The sequence below is a fragment of the Emys orbicularis genome, chromosome 2 (genome assembly GCF_028017835.1).
Source record: "Emys orbicularis isolate rEmyOrb1 chromosome 2, rEmyOrb1.hap1, whole genome shotgun sequence".
Taxonomy (NCBI): domain Eukaryota; kingdom Metazoa; phylum Chordata; order Testudines; family Emydidae; genus Emys; species Emys orbicularis.
In genome coordinates, this window is record NC_088684.1 from 121,042,573 (window position 1) to 121,057,969 (window position 15,397).

Here is a 15,397-nt window from a genome sequence, read left to right on the forward strand (position 1 = left end):
GGATCAGCTTGTAGGTGGGCCACAACATTTTAAAGATGGGCTACTAAAATTTGATTTTTGACAGCCCACTGGACTACTAGGTTATTAATCCTTGATAAACTCCAGCCTGTATAGCAGGAGCCGCACTCTATGGCCCAAATCACAAGTGTTCTGTGTTTAAATTCTAACAGTACCTTAATGTGAAAGTCATCGTCTACAAGGATGTTTTCTGGTTTCAAGTCTTTGTGTACCAAACTCTGCTCATTTAAATAAAGCATTCCTTCAATGATCTCCAAGATGAACCGCCCTTTCACAGACAAGGGAATAGTGGACTAAAATAAAGAACAGGAAATACAAATTATCAAAACTATTGCATAGTACATCATAAAATGAAACAAATGGCCTTTAAAAGGCTCCCCCTCTCAGCCTCCCACAGTATCTTTGCTCAAAGTGGGAATTAAAAATCACTGAAGTCCTTCTTGGACCTAGATTCCACTCAATTGCACCAGAGTAAATCTGGAGTAACTCCATATTTACACTGGTGGAACTGAGATCAGACACAGGCCCTCTATGATTACTCCTCAGCGGGTCTCAACAGATGCATCCGCACAACTCTCATAGATTTCAGTGGGAAATGAACGCATGTACCTGAGGACAGAATTTGGCCCAATGATTAAAAGACTCGAATGAGTCTGTCAAAGGCTACTGCTACGTTAGATCCAAGATCTAACTCACTGGGGTTAAAGGCTGCCCTACTTACACACACTGTAAATTAAAGGGGATATATGGCAGGGGGTCTGAGAGTGGTTGTGGGAAAGACTATTTTACCCAGCAGCATGGTACCAGAGCAACATTTCGGATATTCTACTGCCAGTACTCAAGCCCACTACTAGTAACAACTAGGACTTTGTGCACCACTATATGGATAAGCCAGAGGGATAGTATGCCTTTGCATGCACAGAATGGCAGATTCATTAGCCATTCCCAGGCACCTTTCCAACCCCCTCCACCTGCCATGGAGAAAGACATCCTAGAGTGCACAGGGTATAAATAACCTTTCAATCTCCTGTCCCTTCTGCTGCTTTTAGAATCTGCTGTACCTGTAGAGGCAGAGGCTGCATTTGGCCCTACAGCAGGGAAAAGGGGATCAGAAATAGAAGATTCTATGCATAGTTATTTCCTTTGGCAACAAAAACCACATCCTGTCCTTTTCACACTTCTTATCAACCCTGATTGGAAAGTTTGCTTTCACTTCCCCTTATGAATAAGGTATAAACAACATTTCACCCGTAACCTTCCTAAACCAAAGCTTACATGAAGCAAATCACTGATTATTTTTTTCTGCCAAATAAAAGCATAAAGTAAAATCTCTAAAAAGACCAGAAAAACCACTAAGTGATTTTTAAGATATACAGAAGTATCAGCTTCCTGCAATAATAACTGATGAATGCACGTATGAGAGATTATTTACTTCACTACTCACTGTTTTTAGTACTTTCATCAAGTTTCCCTTGTGCACATACTCCATCACCAGAGAGTAGTTCCCATCTTCCAGAATGATGCCTAGTAATTTCACCACCCGATCATGACTTAGTTTGCGCATAATTTTGCCTTCTTCAAGAAGGGAAGCATTATATCTGTGAAATGGAAACTACAGGATTACATTGTGTACAGGTATCAGACTGGTAAGAGCATAGTAAGGCATAAATATCCTGTTGACTCATAGTGAAAGTGATGGCCAGAAAAGTAAGTCCATCTTCATGACTTCTTTAAGGTGGGCCAGGTCTTCAGCTGGTTTAAATCCACTGAATTCTGTTTATACTATCTGAGCCTCTAGCCTAGTAACTTTTATATCTGTTCCCAACTTAACTAGTCTGTTCACATACTCTTAATTTAGGGCCTGATTTTTAGTAAGTGTGCAGGTATACATGCTTTGTGTATGCAGTGCTGGATGGGTGTATGCAGGTCCCTGACTTGCATGTATCTAGCCTGCTTACAAACTTGATGAAAATTAGGCCTTCAATAACTTTTTTTTCTGAATTTTGGAAAATGGTTTACATTATATTTGAGGACATGGCTATTAATTGGCTTAATTTATTACAGACACAGTAAGATACCAAACACAGACTACTTCTCTATAGCTGCCTTCTCTATAGCTAAAAATATAATAATGTAGTTAGAATTTCAAAGCAAGTTAATCTTTTAAAATTGCATTTTCCAAAGTGCTCTATGCACTCTCCTGTGGGGATGAAGAACTAGTCAGGGGAAGGGGAGACACAGCTAGACCTCACAATTGTTCTATAGAATCTCTACTTTCATTTAAAAAAACATTAGCCTCTAGCTGTTGTGGGTTTGAATGAAACTTTCAAATCATGACCCAAGTGTAACTGATGCAGTTATATCTGCCGGAGTTTGCAGACAGTCTGAAACAATAAATCTGAAAGGTATGAACATCTCAATGGGCACTAACTCAGATGCCAATGAATATACTTTGTAAGTCATTGCTTAATATAAAAAATTAAGAAGGCAGTTAGATTGTATTTCTAACTTCATAACATTATAAAATCGGGGTAGGCTTTTAGCAATAGATGGTGGAGCTGACGAAGGCACAATTAGTTTCATATTCCCACAGGGGGCTCAGTTTTCAAAAGTTTGTGAAACACTGTCCTATTGGTTGAAGGATCCATAAGTGAGATGCCTAAAACACACAGGGAAAGAGGGAGTCACAGAGAAAGAGAAGGGCTGTGGATAGTTAGTGCCGGAACTTGAATGGAGGGACGTAGGGCTTGGTCACCAACTTGTGTCAGTATAACTATGTCGTGCCACACCCCTGAGTGACACAATTACTGTACACTGACCTAAACCCCAATGTAGACAGTGCTATGCCAACAGGAGGGCTTCTCCTGTCGACCTAGCTACCGTGCCTCAGGGAGGTGGAGTACCTATGCTGATGGGAGTAAGCGCTACAGCAGCGCAGCTCCACCAGGGCCGCTGCAGTGCTGTAAGTGTAGACAAGGCCTAGGACTCTTTAGTAAAGTGCTAGTATTCCAGGACTGACTTAAAAGCTAATTTCAGACAGGATTTATTACAGAGGGATCATCCAACCATGGCTGTGGACAGTGTTTAATTTGTAATGAAAGAGCTGCACAAATTAAGCAGTAGTTGGGTGGCCGGAGAGCGGCGGTGGCTGCTGGCTGGCCTCCCAGCTCTGAAGGCAGCACTGCCGCAGCAGCAGCACAGAAGTAAGGGTGGCATGGTATGGATATTGCCACCCTTACTTCTGCGCTCCTGCTGGTGCCAGCACAGCCTTCAAAGCTGGGTGGCCAGAGAGCAGTGGCTTCTGCCTGGGAACCCAGAGGTGCCAGGGCTATGAACTGCCATGCCTAGAGGTGCCAGGACTTAGCCCCAGCAAGCCCAGGCACAAATTAAGCACTGGCTGTGGATACTGGATGTTCATAACCCTTGTTATTATGGATTAATGGCTTGCAACACTGATTGCTGAAAGCCACATTCTGCTTGGTCAGCTGGTGATCTGCATCATCACTCAAGAGCGCACAGCTAGGAGCTCATCGAGGATTGTTTAAAAAAAAAAAAAAAAACCCTGTAAGCATTGTGTTAAATGGGGAAAAGTCAAGTTAGTGAGAAGAAAAAGAATTGTGGCCATAGTGCAAGAGGAAGTAGCAGCTTCCCTGTAGTACGTTGTGTGCTAGCACTCTCCCAGGCTGTGATTCAAAGGGAAACTGCCCCTTCCCAGTCTTGAGTGTCACTCTACAGCAATACAGAAGAGGCTGAGCTGCTTTCAGCTGCTCTAGGCTCAATTAGGAGCTTTTTTAAGGCTTCTGATCAACATTTTAAGTAAAAATAAACGTAAGGATCTGAGATAGAGGAGGAGAGAAAAACAGTAAAGGCAGCCAGAAGGTAGGGGAGAAAAGCGTTGCGGGCAGCAGTCTGTGGACTATCAGAGTCTCTTCATTCACTTCCCGCTCTTAAAACTAAACTGGGAACTGTTCCATAGTCTCAGTTCAGTTTTTATACCGAATTAGAAGAATGTGGGTATTTGAGTCCTTCTAGTGGTTGGTCCACATAAGAGGTTTACATCTCTACTACTGCTCCCAGCTAATGGACTTAGGGCCTGACCCAAAGTTAATGGAGTCTTTGCATTAAATGCAGTGGACTTGACTTCAAGCTGTTAGTCCTGCAGTTCAAAGGACAGAGGCTCCCGCTCGTCATGGTGTAGTGCTGGGGTTCAAACCTGGCTGTTGGCCCAGGCAGCATTAGTTAAAATAACAGAAATTGTTTTCCTGCTACTAACTGGACATTTCCAGTTAAGTGCCTGATTGTGTTTTTCATTTACATGCTTAAAAAAAAGTGCCACCCAGTTGAGTTTTTGCTTTCATTTAGGCACACAAGAATTTATTTGCTTTTAAGGACCCCATGTGGAAATAGTTAAATTCCCAGGTAATGGAGAACTTCATTATAAAGATGAGGCAATGCTTTAGAAAGGTTAGCTTTGGAGAAAAAATAAAAACCTTAACGGAAAGTTCTACTGGTGCCTGCAATATCCACATACAACTTCCAAAGATTTTAAATGCTATATAGTCTCTCTCTTCATCTGTAGCAAATTGCTTCACAAAGGAGATCAGTATCATCATCCCCATTTTACAAATGGGGAAACTGAGGCACTGAGCAGGGAAATGATTCACCCACAGTCACACAGGATAGCTGTGGCAAAGCAGGGACTTGAATCCAAGTCCAAGTTCAGTGCTCTATCTATTAGGCAACACTGCCTCCCTTTAAAATAAAGTAAAAATGCCTTACAACAATCAACGCGGCAAGAAGTGCAATGCAGGGATCACAGCAACTGCCACTGGGGTGGAACACAGCAATGCTGCACATAGAGATAGTACATAATAGTTCAGGACAGCTAGTGAAAATGAATTCTCTGCACAGTCCATGTAATATTTCACTAATGAAATGCAATTTGCTAATAACAGATTCCACCCACATAATCACCATAAATCACTCTTAGTCCTAATGTAGAACACATTCTCCATCATCTGCAGTTTGGCGAGTTCACTATACAGCAATGTGCTGCACACGTTATATCCATCCTGAAAATATTCTCTGCACCGAATTGCCATTTATCCTAAGATCTCTTTACACTACTTTGGCAGCGTAAAATGGCCTCAAAATGGGTGTACAGGTAAGGCCCCTTTACACTATCACAGTGATGTAAAGGGGCCTTAGCGTAAATGAGAATCAAGACCCCTCTCTCCAACTTACTCTGTGCGCTGGGGTCCCGTATACACTGTTTTTAATACCACAAGCCCATATTTCTTGTGATAACATAAAGAAACCATTCCAAATCCTCCAGCATCTAGTTCTTCCTTCTGCAGCAAGTCCTGCGTGTTCATGTGAATATCTTCCAGCGACATCTTTGTAGCCTCCAAGAGTTTAGGGTTTACAAAAATACAATACTCCTGGATCTGTAACATGAAGAGAGAAGACAAAGAAAGTGTCATCATCCAACATTCATGTCACAGTAAATGAAGATCTAGTTATGCAGGTAGGTCCAGATCCTCAAAGGTACAGCATTTCGATGCCTAACTTCCCCTGAAATAAATGGGAGTTAAGTGCCTAAATACCTTTGAGGATCTCGGCCCTGGGGCACTGTGTACCTCAAAGAAACACCCTGGAACCCCCGTATTTACCATTGTCACATAATTATGATATGTTTTGTACAAAGTGTGCCTGTGAGGTATCATTTTAAAAGCCTTGATCTGTTGGACATTAATATCCTGTTGGATTGTATGTGCTATCATTGTATGGGAAGTTATGAATTTTTGCTGTGTGTGTCATACCGAAATACGTTGTGAGGCTGGGAACACCCACAACTGGCCTTTCAGATACAACAATGGAGTAGCCAGACATGCTGATGGTCCATTAAAGAGAATCCACTATCCCAGGAACTGTACACAATGGAGACTTCTCAGAGATAGCACTTAAGACAATGCAGAATGCTTGACTAATGGAGGCGGACACCCATGTCACAAGCAAGCTGGAAGAAACTATAAAGAGGGGAAGTGACATCATGACTCGGTCTCACCCTTCCACAGCTCAACACCTGGAAACATGTCAGGAGGACAAAAACTTTGAAAAAGGGGACGGGGGCCCCAGGCTGGAGGAGAGTTCCAGCCTGTGTATTGAAGATCTGTGACCTGTTTGTACCATCTATCAGGGTGAGATACTGCTTGATTCAAATCCTGTTTACTTTATAGAACTGATTGCAAATTTCCTTTTATTTCTTAGGTAAGCAACTTTGATCTCTACACTTACTACTTCTAATCATTTAAAATCTCTCTTTCTGTAGTTAATAAATCTGTTTTATATTTTACCTAAAACAGTGTGTTTTGGTTGAAGTGCTTGGGAAATCTCAGCTCAGTTTACAAAGACTAGTTTGTGTCCTCTCCATATTGAGGGAGGGGCGGACTGGGTAATGAATTTACACTAGTCAGGCTTCTGACTAGGGCAAGACGGTACAGTTTTGGGGTGCCGAGCTGGGGGGAATTGGCTGGAGCCTCTCTATTGTTATATTCATGAGTGGCTGGGAGAAGCATTCATGTAACTCAGTTGGGTGTGTCCCTGCCTGTGGATGTCTGTATAAGAACAGTACCTGTCAGAAGTCTGTAGCTTGTCAAAGCATCACATTGTGAGAGGGATACCCCAAGTTGGTGGGACAAGAGGGCTCAGCGGTCCCACAGTTCAGGCTGCACCCTGGGAACCCTGTCACAGGAACATGGTATCTTGTTTATTTATCAGCATCACAAAATGATAGGTAAGTGGGCCCAACTCAGAGCTGATTCAGGTTGCCTGGTGTCCGGTTTTCAACCGGAACACCTGGTCAAAAAGGGACCCTCCCAGCCCAGTGAAAATGAGCGAGTGACTGGGGGGGGGGGGGGGGGGGGGGGAGGAGAGCGAGCGATGGAGGGTGGAGAGAGCAGGGTGGGCCCTTGAAGGAGTGGGGCAAGGGTGTTTGGTTTTGTCTGATTAGAAAGTTGGCAACCAAGCAGCATCTCATAGAATCAGGTCCAAAAAAATCACAAGTGGTAGTTTATGGTGAGTTACTATCACTCTAACATTTAGATCATAACAGTATTTTGTTGTTCTGCTGGAGGATCTCAATGCACTGTACAAACATTGATTAATTAGTTCTCAGCTTGTAATGTACAGCAGTTTAGTATTATTACCCCTAATTATAGAGGAGAATATTGAAGAGCAGAGAAGTTAAGGACCAGATTTTCAAAGGTATTTAGGTACCTAAAGATACGGATAGACACAGTGGGATTTTCAAAAATGCCTAGCACCTAATCAATGGGACTACTTGTGGAATAAGGTACTACTCAATGTAAGTAAAGGTGGCAGAATTGCACTGTTTCTTATTGCTCCATCACACCCCTCAGATCACCAGTCCCAGAGCCTCAGGATCCTGCCCTAACACACTCATGAATTATGAACTAACATTCTGTAAACAGTGCAAACCCTCAACAGAGATTGTGGTTTGTTAAGCGCAGAAGAAAGTTTCTCTTCTCACGGTATAACAAGGTGTGCTGGCTCTCTAAGACACGCTAAGAGTCAGCCCTACCCCAGTTTCAATCTAGAATGGCTGGAATTCTGAGAAATGTAGTCTCAGGCTAGGTCTACACTACCCGCCTGAATCAGCGGGTAGAAATCGACCTCTCGGGGATCGATTTATCGCGTCCCGTTGGGACGCGACAATCGATCCCCGAATCGACGCTCTTACTCCACCAGCGAAGGTGGGAGTAAGCGCCGTCGACGGGAAGCCGCAGAGGTCGATTTTGCCACCGTCCCTACAGAGGGGTAAGTCGGCTGCGATACGTCGAATTCAGCTACGCTATTCGCGTAGCTGAATTTGCGTATCTTAAATCGACCCCCCCCTGTAGTGAAGACGTAGCCTCAGGTTAATAGGAGTTAGAGGCTGTCAGAGGAAGGCTGTCAGAGGGTGCTAGGGAATAGAAGTAGCCCCTTTCCCTGAGAACAAAGGGAGAGTACGACAGGAGCAAGACTTCTTGTGAGGATCCCTGCATACACCATAAAGAAAGTCACGGAGTTGTTAGTCTCTTCAGTCCAACAGTCTGAGAAAAGCCTGAAAAAGCCAGTTAAGAGCTGATGAAAAGGCCTGAAAAGGCAGCTGAGTAAAAGTGTACCTTATGACCTCATTTTCACTATGGGGAAAAAAAAAAAAAAGGTGCGTGCTCTTATTTGCGCTAGCTAACTTGAGTTAACTAAGAAGAGGTAAAATCCTAGTGAAGACAAGGCAGTTTACAATTTTCACATTAAACTTTAACTCGACCTGCTAACTTGTGTGGAAACTACAAACTGTCTTGTCTTCACTAGGATTTTACCTTGCATTTAACTAACTTGAGTTAGGAACACACCTATTTTTCTTTTTTGTAATGAAGACAAGACTTAAGAGACTACCTGGGTTTGTGCTAGGTTGCTTTCTTCTCCCTCAAACCCTGGCCAGGGGCTTAATTAATAGGTTTGGATGATTATAATAGCCCAAGTACACAGACCTGGAACAGGGTATTGTTGTCAAGGGTTGGCTGCTAGCAGCTGCAGCAGATTAGTTTCCTGCTGCCTTAAAGGGCTAACTGCATTAAGGAGTGGGAGAAGTGAGTGGGTGTCTAGAACGTGGCTAAACAAACTGTGAATGCTGACAATGCTGGCCTGTGGTTGTCTGGCCTTTAAACTCAGGGAAAGAGAAGAAGGGAGAGTGTGTTGCTACACCTAGTGCCTGCTCTTCTGTCAAAGGACCTATGCTTGAACTCATCATTCCCTGAGGGCCCACCAGCGGGGTGCTGCTGGATTGACATGGAATCCTGAGGGAGAGCCTATGGCCCAAGAAGAGAAGATAGAACGTATCTACGTCAGATTCTTCTCTTATCACTTGTCACTACTTTGAAGGAATATAGTTCCAGTTAGTTGGAGAGCTATCCTACAAGCAAGGAAACTTGGGCAATGGCTGCATTCACATGGACGGAAGGTAAGCCCCTGCCATACGTGGCCATCAGTTTTGGTATATGGGCCAGGCTATATGGCAGTGGTTCTCAAACTTCTGTACCGGTGACCCCTTTCACATAGCAATCCTCTGCGTGCCGCCCCCCCCCCCCCCAATATATAAAAAAGTGTTTTTAATTTATAACACCATAATAAATGCTCAAGGCAAAGCGGGGTTTGGGGTGGAGGCTGACAGCTCACGATCCCCTATGTAATAACCTTGTCACCCCCAAGGGGTCCTGACCCCCAGTTTGAGAACCCCTGCTATATGGTATGCATGTCATTGATCTCATAAGGGAGCTGTGAGGCTTAACTAAACTTGTAAAAACACTTTAAGATCCTTAAATAAAAGGTCCTGCTATATGAAGACAAAGTATTTGTATTGTATATTTCTGACACCTAAAACTATCAAATGATCCATCTTTTCATACTCTAGCTCAGGGGTAGGCAACCTAAGGCAAATAAAAAGAATCCAATATTAACTTTCTAAAATCATTTCTTTTGGGGGGCAGGGAGCGGGAGGCTAGCCCTGACTCATGCCTTTTGAACATTTAATGTTGGCAATATTGCGTCTCAGTTCCCCATGTATGAAATGGAGTGAACATTGCTGCCCTACCACATTCAGGTGTTGGAAGGCAAACTTTTGGAAGTCAGATGTAATATAATTTTAAAGTTTTACTTCAAAGAATGCAATGGGAGGAAAATAGCAAAGTGTGTAGCTTAGAAAAACAACATCACCACCCCGAGAAAACTGGAATCCTTTCACTGAAATGAAAGAAATGCCATGTAATGTAAACATGTGACTAAATGCAGTTTAAAATCTATGAACCCATAACATTAAGATCCTAACTCAGTGACAATATATGGGTAGACCTAAAAATACAGTTTTAAACACAAACACTATTCACGGTCTTGTATTACCAAGAAATGAATTCATGCCCTCAGGGTCCTCTTTTTTTTTTTTTCTTCTACAGCAGAACAATTAATACTTAACGTGATGCAGGGAATGCAGTTCCCTGTGATATTTCATAGCCTGACTTTCAAAATGCATGTACACAACTGCACACCTACTGTAACTTACCTCTCTAAATCAGGCATTTGCACATGCAATTGGTCAAGAATATATCTAACTAGTCATTTCTCATCTACATAACCAGTATGCACATGCAAGAACTGCATGTACATTTTTGAAAATCAGGCCTTTAAAACTACACCAATTCTGTTGAAATTTGGAATTACTGTTCTATTAAGTAATGTAAAACTTCCTGAGTGAAGACAGGTTTCAGAGTGGTAGCCGCGTTGGTCTGTATCAGCAAAAAGAACGAGGAGTACTTGTCTCTAAGGTGTACTCACAAGTACTCCTTGTTCTTTTTGAGTGAAGACAGTTTTTACCCCAAATTGCTTACAATCTAAGGCCCTGATCCTGTCCCAAATCACTTATGAATGTAAGTAATTGCAGGTCAGCAAATAGTCACTTTGATAAAATAGAACACTGGGCATATATTTTCTAATATGTAACTGTTTCAAAATTAACAATCCTAAATGTTGAAACAGGACTTGTATGAAATTGTAAGAGTGAAATACACGTTGGTTGAGGGCCAACACCAACTAGGGACCAAATTCTGCAAAGTGCTGAGGACTTCTTGCAATGGGAGTCCAGGGTACTCAGTGTCTCGTGGAAGATACTTAGCACCTTTTGGGATTATACGCACATGCTCCGATTCTAAAAGGTATGTGGACACCTAATTCCCAATGATTTCAATAGGAGTTAGACACCTAAATGCTTTTTTGAGGATGTGGATTTAAATTAGACTTTTGCCAGCATCTAGATGTGAATGAATTTCAGCCCAAGGAAGCAAAATTCCATGAGAAACAAATGAGTTACATTAAAAGCCCCAATGCTACAACACTTCATAAGGTGGACATGCAAGTTATACATTTAGGTGTCGCTGCACAAGGAGTAACGCTATTTATTATTTTTCTGTAAACCCAGTTCCTTGTTTTACAACTCAGTATAGTTGTCCTCCTCTCGCAGTCTGAACTTTACTTCTTATCTCCTCCCCACCTCAGATGACACGCACAATGTCCTCCTCAGAGGGATTCTCACTGGTGCTATGGTCAGTGGTGAGTGATCTCTTTTTACTAGGACAACAGTATATTGAGTCTGTTAAAACATAAGATCCAAAGCTAAAATTTCTTGTCACCAAAGCAATTATTTGGGTGTTCAAGACATTACTTAAGCTTCAGTTCTGATTTTTTTTTTTTTTAAATGCCAGTTTTCATATAACTAATCTGAAACCTCATAAAGGATGTACTCCAGGGGTCGGCAACGTTCGGCATGTGGCTCGCCAGGGTAAGCACCCTGGCGGGCCAATTTATTTACCTGCTGACGCGGCAGGTTTGGCCGATCGCGGCCCCCACTCACCGCGGTTTGCCGTCCTGGGCCAATGGGGGCGATGGGAAGCGGCGCGGGCTGAGGGATGTGCTGGCCGCGGCTTCCCGCCGCCCCCATTGGCCCGCGACGGCGAACCGCGGCCAGTGGGGGCCGCGATCGGCCGAACCTGCCGCATCAGCAGGTAAATAAACTGGCCCACCAGGGTGCTTACCCTGGCAAGCCGCGTGCCGAACGTTGCCGAACCCTGTACTAGACGTAGATTAGAGCTCATTATGTTGAAGGACTTGTGGTTTCTTGGGGTATGTCAATTATTCTACTTTCTACTGAAGTGACCAGAAGTGAATAACCATGTAGAAAAACAGTAATTCTCTGTTTCTTGGGGAGCACTAGTGACTTCCCTGTTTCATAAATTGAAGGTCCTCCAGTCTTGCTTGGATCATGTGGGTGGAATGGTGGGGGTGCCTTCATGTGGCCTTAGCTTCACCCACAAATCAGTGCCTCTTACTCAAAGGGAGGTGTATCTTATCCTGAGGCCACACCCCGTCACTGTGTTTTGCCCCAATCCTTCAGGGGAGTAATCATGTTTTATGCTTCATTAGTGTCCTGCACCCATTTCTTGAAATGTTGAATAAGTGGGGTTGCCAACTTTCTATTTGCAGAAAACCAAACACCCTTGCCCCCTCCCCTGCCCCTTTTTCAAGGCCACACACCTGCTCACTCTCCCCCACCCTTGCTCACTTGTTCATTTTCACTGGGCAGGGAGTTGGGTTGCAGGGGGAGGGAGTGGCGGTGAGGGCTCTGGCTGCAGAAACGGGCTCTGGAGGTGGGACCGGAGATGAGGAGTTTGGAGTGCAGGAGAGGGCTCTGGGCTGGGGCAGAGGTGCGGGAGGGGGTGAGGGCTCCAGCTGGGGAAGTGGGCTCTGGGGTTGGGCTGGAGATGAGGGGTTTGGGGTGCAGGAGAGGGCTCCAGGCTGGGGCAGGGGGTTGGGATGCGGTACAGGCTCTGGGCTGGAGGATGCGGGCTCCGGGGTGGGGCCAGAAATGAGGGGTTCAGGGTGCAGGAGATGGATCCAGGCTGGGGTGCAGGGGGGTGAGGGCTCCGGCTTTGGGTGCAGGCTCTGGGGTGGGGCCAGGGATGAGGGGTTTGGAGTGCAGGAGGGGGTGTGGACTCCAGGTGGTGTTTACCTCAGGTGGCTCCCGGGAAGCTGCTGGCATCTACCTGGGTCCTAAGCGGTGGCGCAAGCACATGGCTCTCAGTGCTGCCTGTGCCTGCAGGCACTGCTCCCTCACCTCCCATTGGCCGTGGTTCCCGGCCAATGGGAGCAGCTGAGCTGGCACTGGGCCATCCCTCTGCCTAGAAGCCAGAGGGAGATTGGCAACTTCCTGGGAGTTGTGTGGAGCCGGGTAGGGAGCCTGCCTGCACTGCCGACTGGACTTTTAACGGCCTGGTCAGTGGTGCTGACAGGAGACACCAGGGTCCCTTTTCAACCAGGCATTCTGGTCGAAAACCGGACACCTGGCAACCCTATAAATGAGGGCCCTTTTTTTTTTTTTTTTTAACCAAAACCCAAGTAGGGTGTACACCTAGCAAGTGCCAGGAGTGTGGGGGCAGGGGTGAAAATTCTCACTACTTCCCCCTCCCATCCTCTGCATGGGAATGGGGTATGGAAATCCCCACTACTCTCCCAGTCAGGAAGGATGAGCAGATCCCTGTGCTGGCAGTGGGCCGGGGTGCTCCCCACCTCAGGCCGCGGGTGGGAGGAGAGCAGGGCCGGCTCCAGGCACCAGCCCACCAAGCTTGTGCTTGGGGCGGCACCTGGAGGGGGGCGGCGCTCCGGCCCCGGCTCGTCGTCCTCCCCCCGGCCGCCGGGGAGAGCGGAGCCCCGGCCGGGGCTCACCGCCCTCCCCCCCGCCCCGCGCTGGGGGGAGGGGGGGGGGGCGGCCGGCCGGCCCTGGAGGAGAAAAGGAGATTAAAAATCCTCTTCCTCTACTACTGCCTTGTGTAGACAGAGACCGTCACCGAAAGGAAGCAGTGAAGGAGGCAGCCCAGTGGATGAGCTTATTTATGAAATATACTCGTCACTGTTCGGGCAAACAACCCCCGGCAAGGCGCTCCGGCCGGTGGGGGAGAGCGGGGCCCCGGCCGGGCTCGGCGCCCTCCTCTGCCGCGCTCCCGGGCGGGGGACGGCAAAAAAGCCAGAGCCGGCCCTGTAAAGAGCGAAACTTTGTCTAAATATTATACAAGATATTACCATATTCTAGGAGGCTGAAATGCGCTGGGAGCTGGAGCAGGGGGAGGGGATATAGAAGGCTTGTTCCACCATTAGCATTTAGGAAGAGATTGCAAAAAATATCGGCCTCTACAACATGGGGCTGAGAAATTGAAACTAACTTTTCCTTTTCGGCAATAGCAAAGGAAGTCTGCTGAAAGAAGACAATCGAAGTCACATATTCCCCCTCCTCTCCCATTTCATCACCCCCAAAGTCCTTGATATTAATATTTTATTATTACACACTAACACATCCAGTATGTATTTCCTGGACCCAAACGTCCAGGAAAAATAAAGAGAAGCGGATTCCAGGCAGACCTAGGTATAACTCAATGAACCTTTACAAACAAACAAAAATCTGGTCTACGGTTAAAGACACACAGAGTGAAAGTGCTCTCTTACCTGCCTCCTCACAGAGCATAGCTCCAGGAAGATCGAGCCACTGCTGTCTGGCTTCAGCTCTTTTACCAAGCCTGGGCTGATTCCTTTTCTCTGACGCCCGCTTCCCCCACCCTCCTCCCCACTGTGGGAGGAGTCATGAGAAACCACACCAACAAAACCGGATCACTAGCTACATAAGTGCCAGCAGGCCGGGGAAGAGGAGGGAAGATCTATACAAGCTAATGGAGAACTGTACCCTTCTTAGAGGTTGCTCTAGTTTCAAAGATTAAATTCTGCCCTGATTTACATACTGCGTAGCCACATTGAACTCAGTGGGTAAATGCCACACTGACAGCATCAAAAGATCAAAAATCATAAGACTGCCTTTCCCAGATGTGAAGAAGAGCTGTGGGTAACTCAAAAGCTTGTCTCTCTCCTCAGCAGAAGTTGGTCTAATAAAAGATATTACCTCACCCACCTTGTCTCCCTCCCCTCCACGTGATTTTTTTTTTTAAAGAGTTCATAGAGATTTGTTGATTTGCTATGGCCCTTGTGTATTGCTAACATAAGGTTAGCTACAATGCAAACAAGATAAATTAACTGGGGGTCCACCTCATAGCGAGGTGGCCACCTCACTGTCTAGCAGCAATAGAGGCGCATTGATGTGTGAACATAGAACATGTTAAGGGGAAAACTCATGATTGAACCTGGATTAAATCTCCAGTGAAGACAAAACCTTTAGTTTTGCACATTTTGCTGTAGAGAGCTTCATCCTGTAGTGAGGTACACCTCTACCCCAATATAATGCGGTCCTCGGGAGCCAAAAAATCTCACCGTCTTAGGCCTTGTCTACACTACGAGAGTACTTCGATTTTAGTTAATTCGACTATGTGGAATCGATATTACTAAGTCGAACGTGTGTGTCCACACTAAGGACAGTAATTCGACTTTGTGAGACTTTGTGAGTCCACACTAACGGGGCAAGCGTCGACATTGGAAGCGGTGCACTGTGGGCAGCTATCCCACAGTTCCCGCAGTCCCCCCTGCCCATTGGAATTCTGGGTCGAGCCCCAAATGCCTTCTGGGTAAAAAAATGTGTCGAGGGTGCTTTTGGGCGCCTGTCGTCATCCGTCCGTCACTCAAGCCCTCCCTCCCTCCCTCCCTGAAAGCGCCGGCGGGAAATCAGTTCGCGCGCTTTTCTGATTACTGACAGCGCGGACGCCACAGCAGTGCGAGCATGGATCCCGCTGCGACCATCGCTGCAGTTGTGGCAGTTCTCAACGCCTCGCAGCTT

The 15,397-nt window shown here is 45.7% G+C and overlaps 1 protein-coding gene across 1 annotated transcript in view; it reads right to left on the reverse strand.

Moving 5' to 3' along the window:
- RIPK1 (receptor interacting serine/threonine kinase 1) overlaps positions 1–15,397 on the reverse strand; it is a 55,874-nt gene that overhangs the window by 24,549 nt on the left and 15,928 nt on the right. Inside the window, exons 2-4 of the mRNA XM_065399402.1 lie at positions 5,263–5,465; positions 1,463–1,616; positions 174–311 (exon numbers count right to left, since the gene is read on the reverse strand). Of these exons, the coding sequence (XP_065255474.1) occupies positions 174–311; positions 1,463–1,616; positions 5,263–5,465 (495 nt within the window). The remainder of the gene's footprint in view (positions 1–173; positions 312–1,462; positions 1,617–5,262; positions 5,466–15,397) is intronic.